General features: G+C 40.9%; 1 protein-coding gene across 3 annotated transcripts; it reads right to left on the reverse strand.

The window, feature by feature from the left end:
• Positions 1-20: 20 nt before the first annotated feature.
• ttyh1 (tweety family member 1) lies at positions 21-20,785 on the reverse strand. 3 transcript variants are annotated; one of them, XM_046045816.1, is made up of 15 exons: positions 20,723-20,785; positions 16,824-16,990; positions 15,184-15,413; positions 12,159-12,270; positions 9,991-10,328; positions 7,796-7,891; positions 7,615-7,687; positions 5,893-5,968; positions 5,649-5,704; positions 5,281-5,373; positions 5,094-5,186; positions 4,852-4,991; positions 4,000-4,060; positions 2,248-2,326; positions 21-1,089 (listed from the first exon to the last, which is right to left on the reverse strand). In XM_046045816.1, exons 2-14 carry the CDS (start codon positions 16,956-16,958, stop codon positions 2,288-2,290), a joined length of 1,542 nt encoding a protein of 513 aa, XP_045901772.1. In that variant the 5' UTR covers positions 16,959-16,990; positions 20,723-20,785; the 3' UTR covers positions 21-1,089; positions 2,248-2,287. The 3 variants fall into 3 exon arrangements, with proteins under 3 accessions (XP_045901772.1, XP_045901770.1, XP_045901773.1); XM_046045814.1 differs by having other exon boundaries at positions 3,893-4,060; XM_046045817.1 differs by lacking the exons at positions 21-1,089; positions 2,248-2,326 and adding an exon at positions 4,212-4,260 and having other exon boundaries at positions 3,929-4,060.
• Between the last annotated feature and the right edge of the window lie 64 nt (positions 20,786-20,849).

Raw genomic sequence — 20,849 nt, forward strand, 5'->3', positions numbered from 1 at the left:
CAGGTGATGGTTATTGAAGTTATTTTTATTTATATTAGACTCTTGAGTGTAAAAGGATGCCATTGAAAAGGAGCATTGGTAACCATACAAACTCAATTCAAGGGTTAACAAGGTCAGTTGGCAAGCACGGGGGATTCAATGAAATCTCCAACATACCATACCATATATACACAAAACATCTTGGAGAGATCTCAGAAACCCAATGCTATACATAGTTATTATTGCTATTTACGGTAGGGCTACTGCAGCATCAGTAGCAAGAATCCTATTGCTATGTACCTGCTGTCATTGCATGGGATTTATAGTTCTCCACTCTCAAGACTTGAGTGGTAGTTGTAGTTCTCCATTCAATCATTAAAACAGGGTCTTGGCAGCCCTCATGTTTTTTTTGTTTGTTTTTTTAAGAGCAAAGGTTCATGATTACTCAGATATTACAGACAGTGAGATATACAGAATACCATAAGGTAATACAAGGAAAATACAGAATTGCCACCTATAAAAAGTAATAATTAAAAAAATTATACCAAGTGAGGGAACTGCATGACCATTCACAGAAAAAAAATGTGTGTTGTTGCTACGTGCCAGAGCTTTTCTACAACAGTATATAAAAACTTAAAAATAAATTGGTGGTACTGATACATTTAAGAATATAAAACTACAACGTAGTAACGTCAATACCATTCTGACTTGCCTCACCACTGTTCACAGTTTACACAGAGTTTGGACAGACAAGGGGAAAGAATTTAGCCCAAGCAGACTTGGTTCATAGCTTTGCACAACCACCCTACTAGCCTCATCACTTTCTGTTATATCAGCAGTCCATTTAGACCTGTTCCTTTTAAGTGCTTCTCATAATAATAATATTCAGTGGTACTGACGTTATGCACTTTGAATTCACACCTAGCATTCATTTTATTTAGATTAGTTTCTTTTTCATTTCAGTAAAGTGTCCATATGAAAACTAAACATTTTTTTTCTATACATTTCCTAACAAAAAAATAATAATCAACGTGAATACAGGTTCCGCGAATGGGCAGGGTTGGGGTGTGATTGACCTCCCCCGTAACCAGTCAGCATGCTGGGAGAGTACTGTACGTCCACAACAGACCATGGGATTCAAGAGAAGCGAAGTTCAGACGGTCCAACAGTGTATTGAGAGAAAATAAAAGAGAAAAGAACAACAATTTGTTATTCACCCATGTGAGAATCAACTCATCGAGAGTAGCAGACAGCACATGTTTTGCTCACTATCTGACCGGCTATATTTATGTATTTAATAAACTTCCACAAAAGCAACTGTTGACAGTCAGTTAAAGAAGACTGTTCTAAATGTGTTCATTATTTTGACAAAAGAAATCTGCTTTTTTCCAGATTTCAGCTGCATCTCATGGTCTTCCTCCACACATGTAGTTTGCACACTTGTGAAAGGCAGCTAAACTGTCATCACCAGACAGTTTGGTCATGTGATAAATTGTGGTCACTTATGGGGCATGGGGGACTGCAACTCCAGACTCCATCTACTGAGGAAGACCACAAGATGCGCCTGAAAGCTCAAGAAATAGAAGAGTAAGGTACAGCATTTTAAGGGGCTTTTAATATTAGACCGCTAATTTCCTTTCGAACTTCCTTCTTTGAAATTAACGAAGATTATTTTGACAATTAAATCAACGTCAATGTCTTCTTACTAGCTTTTTCTGAAGCTTTCAAGTGCATATTATGGTGTCAGTGGATGGGCATTGCACTGTTTTTATTGAGGTAAGTTGTAATCATGAGACTTGATCACGTGATGACATGGGTCATATATACATATCGCATCTCAAGCAAGACCATGACATGCGATTGAAAACTACAGAAAAAAAGCTAGTAAGGGAAACTTGATTTGGAATCCAAACTTTCACACTGAATGTTTATTATTAATTAAAATTGTTATGGTGAAGGTTACATTTGGTGCTCTGTAAAATGGTCAGATAGCAATAATAAAACAAAGAGCTCTCAGATTGATGTTAGTAACAAAGAGTTATGTACAAGTTAAATGGTAACAGTGAAGATATGTAAATTATCTTTCATGTTTTGCACGTTTTGAAGCATCAAAAGGTACAAAAAGGCCAGCCCACAGGGTCCTGCGAGTTTGAAGCCTCGCCACCATGTTAGTCCGTTTGCTACTGATTATCAAGGCGAGTGTGTGCACTAACAGCAACGATAAAATGGCACAGATTGCGATGACGTCACAAGTACAGAGGAACTCACAGAGGGGGGTGGGGACTGCCTGTCAGTCAAGGGGAGGCTCTCATAGCCAGGGTTGCCATTGGAGGAAACGTTTGGAGTCCTGTATAGAAATAGAAAGAGACAAGGACAGAGGGAGAGGAAAAATGGAGGATGAAGAAGAGAGGGGAAACAGGGGTGAGACACATTGAGAAAGACAGAGGGGACGGAGGGCCGCAGGGTGACGGGACCCAAGAACAGGTAACAGGAAAGAAGGAGAAAGAGCGGTTAGAAATATAGTGCGGAAAAACACAGCACTCCGTATAACTAGTAGGTATTAGTTCTACTGGCACTGTGAGCACCAGCTGCAGACGTACAGTCCACTCCTGGCTGATGATGCACTGTAGGATTTATACAATAATCTGCAATTACATGCATTTAGAGCTGGGTGTGACTCACCAGTCCCATTTCCGCTGTAATGTTGTTTTCCTAATGAATTTGTTTATCTGCATGATAAACCCCAGAAAGCTTTTAAAGCAATCCCGAGCAGATTCCATTTAAGAGGAGTGGACTGTATTTTTAGCGCTAGCTGAGTTTCTGAGCCTTGACAGTTTAGTTTAGTCAGTATCCTTGCATTTCTGTATTACCATTAGATATGGGAGCCGTCAAGATGATCAGCTGGCATTAGAATAAGAAGTTAAATAGTCCACGATTAGGTTACTCAGAGCACTAACTAAGCTTGGAAACACACCAGCAAGGGAGAAAGGGAAGTAACATAATAAGATGAGAAAATTGAAAGTGAGAAAGACGGAGAACCCAAAAAAAAGGAAGCAGGAGGTATGACAGGGAGTAAAGCAACAAGGACAATTCCATAGAAATAACTTGAGAGGTTTGGACATCACAGTGAGGAGACAGATGAGACGGATGCAGGAGGGGTTTTGGGGGTGTTGGGGAAGGGTGGGGGGGGTTTACCTATAGTGAACCTGAGCCTCACATCACCGGAGTTTTTACGAGCGCAGCCTCGTCAATGACACCCTCCCCCCAACACAGCAGTAGTCTACTACTGTTTAGGAGACAGGACGCCATTTGAGACAAGATCTGTGAAATGACCGAGCGGCCTACATCGTCTGCCCTGAAGCACTCGACAGACGAAATAGACAGACACACAGACAGACAGACAGACCTCTGGAGTTGTGTCTGTTTCTCTGCCTACACTGTAGTCCATATTGACCTGTCTGTGTGTCTGTCTGCAATGCATGTGCTTAACCTGACAGCTCTGTGAATTTGGACTATGTGTAAACCTATCTGACTATACTGCACTTCCACTTCTCTCTCTTGTAAAGATAGGTGTGCATTATGTCCAACATCTCTTATATATGTCATGAAGCTGTTTTGAAGGGGGAAAGGTGTGATTTCACTTCACCAAAAAGCCTATGTGTCTGCACAAAAATATCTCTATGTGTTGTTTAAGTATACTCTACTATGTGTTTTCATACAACATCCTGGACTTTTCACAATTTCTGATCTGGGGGGCATCAGTAGAAAAGTTGCCCGTAGGTACTGATCTTGACACAGAAACACAAGCTTGATGCCAAGTCTGTATCTAAGAGCAACCTCCTCCTCCTCTTGAAACATCTGGGACGTTCTGTCTGTCTGTCTGTCTGCGTGTCTGTGTGTCTGTGTTACTCACGGGAGGGGCGGCGCGCTAGAAAAGGGGGGTGTCCACCCGGCCCCCGGGTAATTATAGAAGGGGGCCATGGCCCCTCGCTGAGACCCCGAGGCCGTCTGTCTACGTGCCTGATGGGAGGTGAAGGGGTCCTCACTCTCGCTGTCTGAGTCTTCGTACTCCTCTGATTCACTGTTGTTGTCCATGAAAGAGAGAAAGAGGGACAAAGGTGAGCAGAGAAGTGAGGAGTACCACTGTGTCTTTATAATTAGTATAAAGCTGTATTCATTGTTACAGTTCCATATTCAGTATAGATTATATTTTTATTAAAAGGGCATCTTACAAGACAGCTCCATTTATTTTCTCGGCCACTGTTCATGATTAGTTAGATGCTAATATTCCAAGACAAAAAGGTATGAGATGCACACTTCAGATGGTAAAAATTATTTATTTATTCACAAATGGTCACCAAAGAAAACATCAAACCACTAATCTATGGGACTTATGCACTAGCAGCACCAATCACAAAATAAATTGTTAACAAACCTGTGCCACTGCTTCCAAACTCCTAAAGACTAAACTCTACCTTTTTGCAAAAAAGAGATTAAATTTACCTATATGTGGGTTGAGGATAGCCAAACCTCTAGCTATTATTGGTCATTTTTATGTAATGCTGTAGTATTACTGTATAGCCTTAGGTGTGCTAGACTTTTGCATATGCCAATCTTGAAAGAAAGAAAATGTTCAAGGCTAAATTACCTAAACTATCTCAGATCCATATCTCATTATTTGTCCATATCGTATGCAAAGCAGGTTTGTATGGCATGTATGATCCCCTGTAGGGGAAATTCAAGTTGGCACAGCAGCACAGGGGAATGTAGTGCAAAGAGTAAAAGGGATGTAAGTGAATGAAAAAGCCTACTTGTCCTTAATTCTATTAGAAATTGATGGAAATACACACATATTCAAACACTCTCTCTCACCTGGGGAAGCTCCTCCAGGCACCGGGCAGAGAGCAGAGGATGGCAGTGAAGGCCAGAGCAGAGAGGAAAGAGTAAAGGGAGAGGTAGAGCAATCCCTCCATCCCATCATAGCACAGGCCTTTCAAAGAGTCAATGTAGTCCTAAAAGAAAATGGACAGAATAATCAATGAAAATATAGAAGTAGTCATTTGGTAGTAAGCTGTTCTTAGTCAGTACAACGCACGCATTGCACCCGGTGTTACCTTATTCAGACCTCGGCAGTTCAATAGTGCCACCAATTGATGAAAGTTTCCCTCTGTGGAGTTGAGTATCTGCTGAACCTCCCTGAGTGATTTCTGCAATAATGAAAAAATTGCATCAAGTTAGTAAAAAAAAAAAGGTGGTAGAAATGTAACTTTTTAAGCTGCATAGTTACACGTTATAACATACCTCAGCTTTGGGGAACTGGGTGAGAGCATTTCTGTCCAGGCTGGAGAGGTGTGTGTGAATGTTGGACAGTGCCCTCTGCGACTGGGTCAGCAGCTGCAGCCAACAAGTCAGTGGAGGTAAGAGTTTTTATTTTGTGTTACTGCTCAAATATACCATTAATATGCTGAGAGTGTAGCTGGAGGGCAAACGACTTAAGGACAGGACACGCAGCTGTGCATCCTGTCCTCAAATAATCTGTCCCTAACTTTAAGGACCTTGAGAAAGTCTGACATGTTCCTGCTCACTTACTTTAAAACAGTGAGAGTGTTAAGCTCAATGCCTGAATTATACCATGTTGTAAGACTTGTGGCTGACAGAGGTCACATTACCTGCTGGAACGGACTGTTCATGCGCCTGCTGCAGGTCAGGTAATAATCCAACACATCTGAATAGCCAACAAAACACCAGTGCACAGCAGATCAGAGCACAATAGAAAATATGTGGGAACAGTCATTATATTAGATTGTGCTGACATCAGCACAGTTGGGAGGTAAATAAAGTGCATTGCAGAAATGGAAAACAACCAGCACTTTCAGAAAGCGTTGCTTGTACAGGGGCAGATTTATACCCTACCTGAGCTGGTCCCAGTATTGAAGTGGGTGGAGTTGAGGACAAATGTGTTTGGATCAGAGCAGAAGTCACTGAGAGCCTGGCAGTGCAGCAAGAGTGATGGGGAGAGCGAGAAAGGATGACGGAGGGGGAAAAAGAAAATAACAGCAGGATGGATGAAGCAAAAGAGGGAGGGCAAGAGAAAAGTTAGTAGACACACTGACCGACTGACATACTTACCTCATTAAGATATCTGACAGCAGCTCACAATACAGTGGCAAAGATCAATCTGCCTACATCACACACTGCCCTGGATAAGCCCGCGCTACACTCTGACATCTAGTTTTCTTTCCATTAGCTCATCACTCATATCCTCCCCTGTGTTAACCTCTTTTTTCCATATCATCACTACACATTGCTGTACCTTCTGGCCTATTTGTTAAGAGGATGCACTCAAGCGAGAGATAGGACACCCACAATCAGCCTGAGATCGCCCCACCAGAAGAGGGAGCGAGAGCCACACAGAGAGCTCAAGGACTGACGGGAAAAGCGGCGACCCGGGACAAAATAAAGTGGGCAGGCCCACAGCTGGCCCATTGTTTCCCAGTCAGTGACCAGGGACAGAGCAGCTCTGTGTGGACCCACAGGCCTTGGGACATCTCCCACCAACTCCACATGACACTGAGACTTTTAAAGTAGGCACCAGTGCAGAAAAACAACCACCAATTTAGCCTCTTCACACACCCACAGCTCAGACCAAAACAGTCTCCCCTTCAGAGAGCTCGACCAAACTTCACAGGGCGAACTGAAAAAGGACGGTAATATGTAGTGTTGTAGTACTCGAGACCGGTCTAGGTCTTGACTTGGTCTCGGTTTGGGCGGTCTTGACTACAACACTAGTCCTATATTTGTGAGATACAAACTTTCTGTGTTTTGTTCTCAGCAAATGTCACTGACCTTTTTATTGCGGCTGGATGTTTGGCCGTTAAGACACAGCACACTGGTGGTGTTGTCATGTTTAGGCGTTAAAAGCACAGCTGAACGTTGTCCAGCAGAATGTGAATTTTTCCCAGGATTACACTCACACTTCCCACCTCCTTGCATGCTCAGTCTAAAGCCTCAAGGGGCCGAAGTACAGCAACAGCTTCAAGGCTTGCACCGTTGATTGTCTACCCACTCTCCCTCTCCGTCACTCACTTTAGCTTGCTCTCACTCTCTTAAAATGATCTCGAGATGCACTCTCCCGCTCTTCCTGTCCCCTCCTCACTCTTGCTGAAAGCACTTCTCTTCATCTTCCATCTTCACTTCTCGAAGCCAAACGCCCACACACTCGCAAACACACTTACATGGAAAACACGCACCTTAATGCACAAACACACTTTGTTCACAAACGTGCCCAAGCACACACGCATTGAATCTTTAATCTCTGCTCCATTTTTCTGCCTTTTTGGTCCTCTGCCATGACTGCAGCGTTCCCTAGGAGGCAGGTCTTTTCACGGTTTAGCACAATGGACACAGAAATCACACACACACACACATACACACACACACACACACACACACACACACACACACACGCGGCTTTGGCCTGCCATCAGGGTTCGGCCTCCTATAGCTCTCTTCCCTCAGCTGTAGCCAGCCAATCCCTCCCAAGACAGTCCAATTCACTTCCTATTCCTGCAGCCCTCCATGCCTCCCTCCAGCCCTGGCCCTGTTCACGAGAGCAGTTTTACTGGGACTACTCACCACTACAGTGGCTGTCTCCAAGCCCAGGGAGCCCCAGCTTAGGAAGAGAGCCAGCCAGGCCAGCACGGTCATCCTGTTGGGGAACAGCACAAACTTTTCAGCCAAAAGGACACCCTGGCCATCAATCCAGCATTGTATGGTTTGTGTCTAAAGATACAAGAGTGTATGTGTGTGCACTCACAGGATGAGCAGCCAGCGGGCTTGCTTGGCCAGCCCCAGTAGGATGAACAGACAAACTATGAGGTCAAGCAGCAGCAACAACACGTATGATAGCCACCTGTAACAAAGAAACACACAAACACCACATACAGCATACGTCACTACATTAAAACTGTGTTGACTTTGCAAGAATATTCTTTACCTTAGAACAAGTAGCTGTACTAAAAAAAATGCAACCTAACTCTTGTTTTTCAAGTTTTATCTCATTTGAGACAACCAACTGATCTTGAGTTAAGCTTTTTTGTCATCAAACTACTCGTTAAAATGCAGTAACTTAGTACAAAACACGGGACTGTCTGTTGTTACCATAGTACAACTGCTACTGTGTTATGTCGTTTTATCCCACAGAAGATACTACATTGTGAGCAGAAATGTGTAAGAATGAACTGTAATTTTTTATAAAATGTTATGGTCTGTAGTTTTATGTGTTTTTATATCTATGGTTTTATTTTATGAGTATTTGTTTACCATATTTAGGTAAGCAGAGTCAGTTGATTAGGATGGCAACACTTTAACTTTGATGTTTTTAAGGACAAATAAATTAAACCTCGACCCTTCAGCTGCTCTTCCATTTAGCAATGTGAGTGAGACCAGCAGCTGCCGTAAAGGAATTTTTGCGTCAATGATAGTTGTTAGTGGAAGGACATTTTTCAGATTTTCCCTCCCCCAGTTCAGAGTTTTTCCCCATGAGAATGGTCAGGCTAAATTTGGTAACCTGTGTAAGCTAGTGGGTTGCAAATTTAGCATAAATATGACCAAGTAGTGATTTGTCCTTGGTTGTTATATTTATAATAAGACTATAAGGATTCTGATAACACTGCTGACGTTAAACAGAAAAAATGAGACATTCACTCAGTGTATGTCTGCATTCAGCTTGAATTGCTTTATTTGCTATCTAAGACAGACAAGAATCCATTGTAGGCAAGTGGTGAAGTTAGGATGAAGCTGAACCTCACTTAACCTCTCACTGTGTCAGGGCAGGGATAAATTACGTCTCATGTGTTTGCTGTGCGTGGTTTGTTTATGGGAAGCAGTATTTTCATGTTATTACAGTGGACATTATTTATTAATACTAGGATATAGTTTTGGACTTTTATCAATATAAGTGCGTTCCTTATTTAATATTGAATATAAAAGCCTACTGTGTGTGGGAACATTTAGTTTCCAACGCATTACCTCAACATACTCAGCCGTCTTGCAACATTTATGAAAGGCTAGTGAGAATAGTTTCCTGAGCCTCTTAGAACACTTGGGGTGTGGTTGTGTTGATAAACAGCCTGCACATGTTGATATATGTGAAATTTGCTTCTTCAAATGCTGCTGTCTCCTTATTTACGACATGAACTTCCCAAAATAGTAAATGTTTTTGGGAGAAGAATGGAAAGTGTGTGCTAGATTCTACTTTCTACTAAAGTTTCCAGGGTCTAAGTCACAGAAAACAAACGGTCGCTAGATGAAAAGTGGTTGCACTTAGACAATAATGATGTAGCCTAGCATACACAGTATAGGGGGACTATTGCATTCCTTTCAAAAGAACTTTACTTTTTACTTTAATTTCCATAAAATGTACTCCAGGATTGTTTGTAGTTAACTTCTGATGCTTCTGCTATACACAAGATGGAAAAATAAATCTACGTGTTTATGGTCACAATGTAAAACCACTGGACTGGAACAGATCAGTGTTAGCGGACACTGAGTTTTGTAAACAGGAACAACAGGAATTCAGATTGATTTATTAGTAAGGAAATGATAAGAATGGCGTTACGCCATCTTTTTTTTATGGGAAACTGCTAAAGCCAGCTTCAGAGGATCACTTCTTGCACAATTACCAAGATAAACATATACATTTATGAGCAAAAATGATCAGAGACTAATTGTAAGCAGGAAAAAAAAGAGAATAAACAGCTTTAGTCTTCTTTTCCAGAAAGCTAACTATCGCTGCCAATGTTAACTGTCGTTGGTGTGGCAGTAGACATAATTATGATTCCAAGCATGATGCAAAACATAAAGAGATATGGATGTTTCTTTTTATACATGTAGTTACTTGTTCATAAACAAGTAATGATATCAAATATGTGGTACCAATCTTGACACTATCATTTAATAATAACCATCCCAAAAAATAGTCCAGTAGGCCACCCTGGACTGCAGCCTCACCTGTAGTCCTCATTAACCATCAGAGTGTTGGCTGCCCAGCCCGGTGAGAAGGGGTTGGGCATTATGCCGCTGGTCGGCACCACTGTAGGAGCCACAGAGGGAGGTACCGGGGTCAGAGGTATAATGGACGCCCCGCTGATACTGCTGTCATTCCCCAGTCCTGCGTCGATACTAGACCGAGCCAGGGAGATGGAGGAGAGGAGGTTGACCATGTTCTCAGATAACCTCCGGCAGTTCCGTGTCGACACAAGGAAGGGTTTACTGCCAGTAAATAGCTCCTCCATCGAGGTCAGAGGGCCAGAGATGGACAGCTGCAGCCCAGAAATTGTGTCTGAAATCTGGAGAGGGTGGGAGGAAGAATGTGAGGAGAGTGAGGTGGCACGGAAACCACAAAGTTGAGACGATGATGCTCATAGAAATCATGGTGGGCTTAGAGTGCTTGTGTAATGGAGATGGAGAACTGAAGAAGGCATCTTGGTGCCGCCGTTTGCTAATGCATGTCCCACAATTTATAACACAAGGTCAGTTTTATATAAAAACATCTTGAACTTGGACGTGAAAAATCCTTCACTTTTATTTTCTACTACTACCCAATTTGCTTTGACGTGAAAATACTCTTGAATATACAACACCTTGTAAGTAAATAAAGAGAAGAAAATAGATGGCTGCAGGATAGAAACAGAAGTGAGCACACGCCTTTTGAGACATGTTTTGGAAGGATTGTGCAATCGTGTTGAATAATTTGTTATCTGTCAAATTCAGAATAGGGCAGTTCTAAGCCTATTATTCGCTTCAGTTAGGTTTTTTTGTTGGGTTCATTTCAGCCAAATTCCTATTATTTCCTCCCTATTTATATATTTTTTATGCATATGTATTTATATAAATATTCTTAGATTGCTGTTAATGCCACATGTCAATTGCTCCTGGTGATACTAAATATTTTGCATAAATAAAAATTTAAAATTTAATGTGTTATTGCATAATAACATGTAACTGCGTGAAATGTAAGGATTGAAGGACACTGAACAAGGCAGACGTAGCGGTAGTGTATATTTCTAATGGTTCATCACATTAAAATGTTTAATTTAGATTTTTGCAAATGTTAAAAGAAAGAAAAAGGGCATTAAACATCAAAATCACTGTTTCACATGTCACAAAACCTTTATCTGCAGGGGAAAGCTATCTGCGGCTGACCGAAAAACATAATCAGTGCATGATGTTGTGTGTGTAAGTTTAAGCTAATTGTATTTTTAAACAAAATTAAATATAATAATACTAAATAATAAAAATAAATTTAACCACTTAACATACTTCATTGTAATTTGTTTATTTTAAGTGCAATATTCATTTGCAAATCAGCGCAGCAAGAAAGAACTAAAGGTGCTCACTTTTTTTTTTACTGAGTGATTGAGCGATAGAGTATAATACTGTATACTGGTGTTGGTTCATTTATGTCACATACTTTACAGCAATGTTCTTTGTTTTGTTAGTTTGTTAAAATAAATTTTTTGAATGGATTTGGATAGTCTTGTTTATAGCTGAAAATGCTGCACATGTCTGCGTGTTGTGTGGGTGGGCATGAAAAATAAATCACTATGAAGAGGTGCCATGGTTTTAAAAAGTTTGGGAACCACTGGGGAAAGAGTCCTCGTTTCGATAATTCATGTGATCCCTTGAGATTTGCTCTTACAGGTTTGCTGTAATTGTTTCTTGATAAATGTGTCTTCAGAGCATTTTTAAATGTTATAATTCTTATGATGAAAGTGCTTTATGAGGGTCAGATTGCTCTAATTTGAATTATTGAATTATTATTCTTAGTTTCCTTGAAATGAATGTGCCGAACTGATTAACTTGTGTTTTTCCCACCGATTCGTAGGTATTTAGCTCATTATCTATATTACTATAGTTTTCCTGACCTGTGTCTTCTACAGAACGCAGTAGGAAGACATTTAGCAGTCTGACACATAAACCACTGTCTGACCACAGAGAAATCGATAAAACAGAAGTTTTTATCTGATTTTCTTTCTCTCTCTCTGCAGACCACATGTAAGCAAGAACACATGCTCGCTCGCACGCGCACACACACACACACACACACACACGCGCGCACGCACGCACACACGGTAGATACTCTGCATGACAGTTTACTTTTGTACAGCAACACTCACCAGCAGATCGATGGAAGCTAGCGTATAATTGGCTGTGAGAAGAGAAGAGGTCAACTGATACATCCCATCATTAGCCTCGCTGTTGCCATAGAAACCGATGCCTATGGCAACACTGCAAAGGGGGAAAAAAAAAGGAGAAATGAAAACATTGTGAGAGGGTGTATATATATATATATATATATATGTGTATGTGTGTGTGTGTGTGTGTGTGTGTGTGTGTGTGTGTGTGTGTGAGAAAGAGAAGGTGGTTGAAGAACAGATAGCAGAGGCATAAATGTAATGTTTAATTCAGTGTGTATGTACATTTTAAATTAATGTGACACCAGGAGATAGAGCTAAAGAGGATGGGATATGTGTGCTCTGGATGAGCATACCAACAGCGGAGCGCAGGGTAAGGAATAAACAGATGAGGGGGAAAAAAGATGACTCCTACTACTCAACGATTAAGCTTCAGCAAGGAAAATATTCGAAATGTTAAACATAACGACATGTTTACACATCCTTCTGTTATTCAAATATTCAGATTAAGGGTCAGGCCAGATGTTCATCAAATCCCCTCGAACCCGAGAGGAATGGTATGACCCAATCTCCCACAAAGTATGTGACCCAGATTAGAAAGCAGGGGGAAAAGGAGGAATGTGTGTCTGCCTCTGTGTGTGCTTTGCATTTCAAGCTTCCAAATGTGAACGATGTCTAATGCAGCTGCATTTGAAATGACACAGGCCACCCACCATCTGGAGGATAGGCTGTCACGAGAAATATTTTCAAGAGGTAAACTGCGGCATTATTTTTTCATACAGTCTAGCGCAGGAAGCTCTTGCATCTACTACATAACATTACATTACAGTCCATGAGGGGGAGACACGAACCACATCAACCCACGGTGTGTATATAATGACATCATTATGACAGCTGAATTCAGGTCCCCAGTACATTATGTTTTGTGATATAACAATACAGTCTCAGTGCATATAAACATGAAGGGAAAGGACTGGGATATAATAACAAGAACTTCTGAAGCATTAAATTGTGCTATAATTTTATCACAGCACACAGCTGGGCCTGTAGTTTTAGATTTAAAAGGCAGCTGAGCTTCCCCTCAGTGACTTCCACTAAACAAGAGTGTATTGGACAGATGTCAAGCAACATTTCTGTACATTGTACAGTGGAGACAATGTGCTGACTTGATGACTGCACGGTCACCAGATCTGAGGGGAATACCGGTGGGTAAAATGATGTAATAAAGTGTAAAGTGCTGTAGGTGGGCGAGCTGAGATCATTCTCTGACATACACACAGCGATGGGGAACCACTGAAATCCACATACGTAAACTAACATACACAGTGCTGTCAGAGGCCTTTGGTTGGTAAACAACAATACAACATGACCATCAGCTGTCATCCAGGTCTCCTTTCCTCTCCAGTGACATTGGTAACTGTGTGAAACACTAAAAAGCACATGACGATGGGGGGTGACAGCTCGTGATTCACAGCCTTGTTGCTGTCCTACAAGTACTGTACTAAAATTTTCAGATACGTTGCTTAAGTATTTCAAGCTTGTGTTACTTTATACTTCAACTCCACTACATTTCAGAAGGAAATATTCTACTTTTTACTGTATTTATCAGACAGCTACAGTTGCTAGTTACTTTTCAGTTTAAGATTTTATCTAAAAAACATAAGATAAGCTTATGGAAAACAATGCATTTTTAAAGATTAAACCAGTGGTTCCAATATTTTTGATTTTTTGCTTTCTATTTTTGACTACCTACCAAAATACTGTGTCTGCTTGGGGCCCTTTGCTACATTTCATATATCTATGAGTTGTTAGCAGTTTCACAAACAAGAGATTTTCCCCTTTAAACTTCTCTGATGGGTTCATTTAAAGGAATAGTTAATGAATTTGGTAAATAGGCTTCTTGCGCAGAGTTATATGAGAAGATTGATGCCACTCTCATGTTTGTACAGTAAATACAAAGCTACACCCAGACAGATTAGCTTAGTTTAGCATAATGACATTGAAAACAGTGGGAAACAGCTATCATCTCTGTTCAAAGGTAACAAATTAAAATACAATGTGTTTATTAATGAGTAGGCTGATTTTGTTACCTTCCGGCAGAGTCAGGCTAGCTATTTCCCCCTGTTTCCAGTCTTCACGCTAAACTAAGTTAAGCAGCTGTTGTACTGACATTAATGGCATTGATCTTTTTATTTTACTTTCTGCAAGAAATCCCAAAAATAACACTTTCAGGCTTGGAGAGGTAAAATAATCCAATATTTCACAAAAAAAGCAAAGGTTAGAAAAACGTCAAAATATGAATACAAATTTGTGTTTTAGAACTTTTTTTTCTTCTTTCCTACTCCATTAATCATCTTCCAACCCCTCAGATTTATCTTGTGACCCATAGGAGTGAGTTAACCCCTAAATTGGGAACCACTAGAGTAAACTAGTTGAAACTAGCTACACTTCGACCAGCTATGACAGTAAAATGCTACTTATGCATTGGTGCATTAGTATTAACAATCTAGTATTCAGTGGTGGAAGAAGTATTCAGAGCTTTCTTCTAAAGTAGCAAGACTACAATCAACAAAGTGTACTTTAAACATCAAAAGTAAAAATACTCATCATGCACATGGATGCTGTAACTGATATTGTTATATATAATATTACTGATTATTATTACTGATTCATTCATGCTTGAGGTCCATTTTAGCATTGTAGCTGGTTGACGTGTAGCTACTTGATTGCTTTATACTACAACAATGTATCATATTTGATAAACTCATCATATGTTTTGTATTTACAAACTACTAGTAACTACTATTTTACTTAAAAGTAAAGACTAATTCCTTTATGTTTTGCTAATTATACTTCTGTACTGACTTTTACATGTACTGGAATTTTTTTACATTGTTCCACTGGTACTTTTTCTTAAGTAAAAGATGTGAAAACGTCCGCCAGTGTTAAAAGAGGCGACTTGTGTACTTATGTGTACATAAGATGACGTCTGAATCCTGCTTCTCACCAGCACAGCGTGACAGCCGCCACTGCCACCCACGTGACACAGCAGATACCCCGCCCCTTCTTCCCGCTGTAACCGTGACCTGTGCTGGCATCTTCATCCTCCTCCTCCTCCTCCGATCCCTCGCCCCGGTCACCACGGTGACAGCAGCAGTAGTGTATGAGGAAGGAGAGAACCACCAAGAGGGAGATAACGAGAGCGATGGCTGATAAACTGGACAAAACCAGCAGAGTCTGAAAAAAAATTAAAAGGAGGGGAACTATGAATCAGAGAACATGAGAAATGGCATTTTTACAAGTGGAGAAGAGCATTTTGAGGAGGGTGAAATACCAACTAATCCTGTTAAATTCCATAGTTTGTCATATTGTCCTGCCCCCATTAACAGCAGGAGATGATTAAAAATGTATGACAACATAAATTCTGAGCTTCATCAAAGCAGGAAGAGTCAAGGATACAGATACTCACAACATGTTTTCATACATAAACAAAGGAAAGGGAACAAAAATGTAATACAATTAATTTGAGCTGATTCTTGACCATTTATGCTTATTCCAAAGGCACATGAATCCCTGATCTATGCACCAGAGGGAATATTAATGTCACTAATCCATATCAGACTTTGCTTTTGATCAGGCTCCATGTCATAAAGTCAACATTACTGAAATGCATTTTGCTGCAACACATATCTACAGTATTATCTTTCATCCATCTGCCAGTCTGTCACTCCCCATTCCTCCACCTTCTCTCTCTCAATCTCACCTCCTGCTCTCTGAAGCCCCTCCCCATCGCCCCACTACACCCATCTCTCTTTCCCCACGCTCTCCCTCACTCCCACTCTCTCCCTTCTCTTTCTTTCTATCCACACCACTGAATCTCTATTAATAATCTGTGACCTACTTAAATACATTCACTCACTTCTCTCTCTGCCTGGTCTTCTGTTCAGCAAGCCTCCTCGCATTACTCATTCCCTCTCTCATTTTCTCTCTCGGTGCACTTTCAGTCTCTTTTGTCTTTCTGTTCTGCAGAATAATTTGAGTTCCCCCCCCCCCATTGTACCGCAGAGAAGTCACAAACACGCAATGTGAGACGCCGCTAGCTGAAGCGTTTTGTACAAAAGCCTGTTGGAGGAGGATGAAACTGCCCAGTTCAGAACCATGCAGCTGTGGAAACCTGCTAGAGGACTCACACCACGTTGAATCTCATTTACTCCTCCGAAAAATACCTCCAATTTGCCTGCACAGAGGTAGAGGTGTAAGGGGCAATTGAGAAGAGCATTCAAGCATCTAAAGGACGGTAGAAAAATTATTAGAATTTCAGATTAGATCTGAGCTAAGGGGCTCTTGGAGGGGTCTAGTGCAATCTTCCCACCAATAATTAGATCAATAAATTGGCAGGAAAAGTGTTTTAAATGCCGTCATCATAGCTCTGCAGATTGCTGTTACATTCAGGGATTTAAGGAGCAATTTATAGTGTGATGTAGAGAATTCAGGTCCTTAATTGTACTACAATTCCTGCACATTTATTAACTACAAATGGAGCAACAGGACTGTAATTATTATGCAATCTGGCACCTCAGATAGGACAGTTACAGCACAGCATGGTGTTACAGTGTGTTATTAGCAGTTGCGGCAGGTGTCTGTTACCTGCTGGTACTCCCAGCTGTCGGGGACAAAGATGTTGTCCCTCATCTGCATGGCGAGGTCCAGCCGGGGGAGGGCGTGACACACTCGCACCCACAACGAAGGGGTATAGCTGGGCACCATTGTCATGGCAGCCATTTTCTAGTGCTGCTGGTCCCCCCTCCTCCAACCTGCAGGAAGGAGGAAAGAAGGATCAGAGCAACCAGGATGTGAAGTAAGAGCAGAGGAGAGGGAAGAGGGTAAGGTAAGGAGGGGTGGAGGACTTCCTGAGCCCACGGCCCAAGCTGAGAGGACAGAGAAGTTACTGAGAGCTTCGCCGCCACTTTGTCCCTCCTGCACCCGGGCATAGTGGAGACAAGTTATGGCCAGAGATCACCTGAGCAAAGCGAGGGTCAGAATGTCAGCCGTAGTTACTTGAAAGTAGCTCTCTGGGGTGTAAATCCACCCCAATGTTAACTGAAAGATTCACCTACAAAACTGAATGCACACAGCGAACTTGTCACACACATTAATAGTGTTATGAGATTTACCTGTCCCATTCTTCACTTTAATATTATTGAGAATGCATATTTCAGAATAACAGCCTTCGTCTGTTGAGCATGGGCTGTGTTTACAGCTCCAAGAGGTTGTCAGTTAATTGATTAGTCAGGCGATCGCTTAATCTTAATAATCATTTAAGCAAGCAAAACTGTTAAATATTTGACCTTTTCCAGCATTTCTGTTTTCCCTGTGTTTTATATCATATTAATAGAATACCTTTGGATTTGGACTATTAGTTGGATGAAAAAAAAATATTTCAAGATGTAACCGCGAGTTTTGGAAACCTGTATTATAAACCCATATTTTACTATTGTTTTTGACATTTCATAGCACAAATGATTAATCGATGAATTGGCAAAATTATCATTAGTTTCAGTCAGACAAGTTGTTGCCTTGAACACAGTGAGATTACACACACACACTATATATATATATATATATATACACACACACACACACACACGTAATCTCACTGTGTTCAAGGCAGCATGGATTATATAGGGGACATATGGGGTCTTTGTAGAAGTCCTCCTGGCAGAAGAAAAACACTGCATAAGGCACCAAGAAGACCATTATAGACAGAGTGATATATTGGACACCATTACAAACCACTGTTTAGCATTCAGCATAAAGCCGGCCACGAGGGAGAGAAAGTAGGGTAAATACAATGGGCAAATCTGGTTAGCCAAAAAATACACTGGAATCCTCATTACAATGACAGAGCAGAGGGGGAACAGAGGGCGAGACAAGGGCCGGGTAGGCTTCTGATATCGGCTGCCCAGATTAAGAGAATTTGTTGTTCAGAAAGGAGCGTTTTAAGACAGCTCAAGAGAGAGAACCATTCACAACAGCCCTGATGCTTAAATACAAAGGGTTATACAGCTCAGCTCAATGCGGATATTTACAGGCAGATACAGTTCTGCATTTGAGTCCACGGATCCAATAATGTCAGCTTCTGAATTAAAGGCTTGTGTTGATTTTATCACCTTTTAATGCAGCTGTTGTTCAATACAACTTTCAATAAGCATAGTATGCGTCGCTGCTGGGGGATTTTACTCTTCCTATTGATTCACACTTACTGTCCACTGCACAGAGTTGTGTTAAATACAGTGCATGCTAAAAGTTTAGATTCAGCCACATGTCACATTCAATGCCAGACAATTTCCCATTCAGATTAGGGGCGGTTATGGCCCAGAACAAGTTAACAGCTCGCCTGCAGGCCAGACAGGGCTGCTCTAAGCCCATTACAATAAGCCTGTTCACCTTAATGGTTCCAGCAGCCCAACTGTCACAAATCAAATCATTGCCAACACTCCATTTCCCTTATTAAAAATGTGCTGAACATGATGGCTCACACGCTGTGAGGGCTGCATCCATCCACCACACATCAGCAGTATCAACAGACTGTGTATACTGTACTCTGGTGTTATATTTATGCATTCCTTCGTGATGATCTTGAGTGGATTCATCAAATTAGATGTATTATAGGCGTAATCAGAATCGGGTTTATTGCCAGGTACATTTTCACACAGGAATTTGCCTTGGTATAAATTGGTGCTTACAGTACACATGAACATAAATAGAAATATATAAAAAGTAAGGAGATTAAAAAAATTTACAAGTATAAAAAAAATATAATACTACTATAATACAGTAAGGTACATTATGAGACTTTGGTGAGGATAAAAGAATTTTGGGAGGCATATTAATCAAGCAAGGGAATAATTCCACAATCAAAGGAGAATCAGTCTGTTGTGGTCAATATAGAAAAGCATTTCCTTTGATCAATGACAATACTGATTTTTACCATGAGGCAAATAAGAGGTGACACAAGCAGAAAACACCATATTGAATCCATTATCAAACAATTAAAGATAAAGAAATATGAATCACCAGCATGGCAGCAGGTTATCTGTCTTACTGCTGCATCAGACAGTGATGACAGACATCAGGTCAAAGTTCAGGTAGGATTCTCCTGCAACCCAGAAAGTTATTGAAGCAACCTAATGAGGTGCTGATGGCAGTGAGGGGGGGCACAGTCCAGGAGCAGCAGTTACTCAGCAGTTGTCACAGATAGGAAGCCTCAAGTTGATGTGATGTCTCCTGCCAGTTTGTTATCATGCCTGTTACACCATTGTATAACTGAGGCCAAATAAATGTGATTTTTGGACTCACTCGGCGGAGAGAAAAGACAAGGAGAGAGACAGGGAAGAAACCACCAACTCTCTACCTACCCCGATCTCAAAAGAAAAAAACCCCTACATTTTCTGTTGCGTTCAGTCTGCACGGAGCTCAGACGACACCAAGAATGAAATCAGTTGCATGATATGAGACTCCATGATGTCTGAATGTAAAGAAAAGGGCCATTTTGTGAGGCGGGTACTGAGAGCAAGGCTCAGACATATCTGTCAGCTGGATTCAGGATCATCTTTAGCACAAGAAAAATCATCTCCACCTTCCTTTTTTTTTTTTTACAACAGTACATCTCTCTTGATCAGAATTTATAATTAATGTAGCCTTTCACTGATAAAATAAAGCACATTTCCAATTTGCCTGTTTCACATTACAGCCTGAGTAGTCGTCTAACAGCTTAACAACCAGCGTAATGACTGTAATTTATGAGAAAGCATTACTGCATCATAACACACTACATCAGCCAGAAGAAATTAATTAACATCTTTCTGAAGGGCGCAAAGTTACCTTCGTCTACTGTGCAAAGTCACAGAAAAAGAAGAATAGTCTCAATTGCATTTAAATTTCACTTAAAATTCATCTGCAAAATGAATGCTCAGATTCCAACAAAGAAACTTGAAAGTGAGTGCAGCTGACCAAAGGTAAGGGAGTGCAGCTCATAGTTAGTAAGTCAGACCAAATCAGTGCCTTGATGCGTGCAAGAGTCCAGCATGACAAGTTGTTGGTGACCAAAATGCTTCCACGCTACTGACCGAATCGCCAAACCCACACAGAGCAAAATATTTAACTGACTTGCAGATTAAAACAAACTGTCCAAAAAACATTTGGAGAAAATATGAGACAAATGAGAAAATAATTGAATGCAATCAAACTATTACAGCATCATCTGATAATTTTTCTTTTTCTACAAATGTCCATGCGGAGAGGACCCATCCATTAGGTGTGATAGCTGCAAAAATAAGCATGAATCCATTTTGGCAATATGGTCTAATGGTTTCATGAACATCCATTAAAGCATATATGAAAATATAAGCATGGAACCAAATTAGCACTACACTGTAATGTGGTGTAATGTGCATCTTTATTATATTCAACTTGATTGATGATCAATCTTTGCAACAACATGAGCAATTAACCCATAATGGACAGGGGAGAGATCAGTCTCTTACCTCTGTCGGTCGTGTTGGGAGGTTTCTCTATCCTGCTGTCTCTTCTCTCCGCTGGTGTCCGTGAAATATTTACCCACTCAAAGAGGTATACTGCCAGCCGTCAACGCTTGATGCTCATGAAAAAAGA

This window comes from Micropterus dolomieu, linkage group LG03 (assembly GCF_021292245.1).
Source record: "Micropterus dolomieu isolate WLL.071019.BEF.003 ecotype Adirondacks linkage group LG03, ASM2129224v1, whole genome shotgun sequence".
Taxonomy (NCBI): Eukaryota; Metazoa; Chordata; class Actinopteri; order Centrarchiformes; family Centrarchidae; genus Micropterus; species Micropterus dolomieu.

Excerpts from the sequence above, each read along its gene's own strand:
- ttyh1 (XM_046045814.1), bottom strand. The coding sequence starts at position 16,958 with ATGGCTGCCATGACAATGGTGCCCAGCTATACCCCTTCGTTGTGGGTG. Across the intron at positions 15,414-16,823 it reads ACAGCTGGGAGTACCAGCAG|ACTCTGCTGGTTTTGTCCAG; the intron begins GTAACAGACACC and ends ATTTTTTTTCAG. Across the intron at positions 5,187-5,280 it reads CCCAGTTCCCCAAAGCTGAG|AAATCACTCAGGGAGGTTCA; the intron begins GTATGTTATAAC and ends TCATTATTGCAG.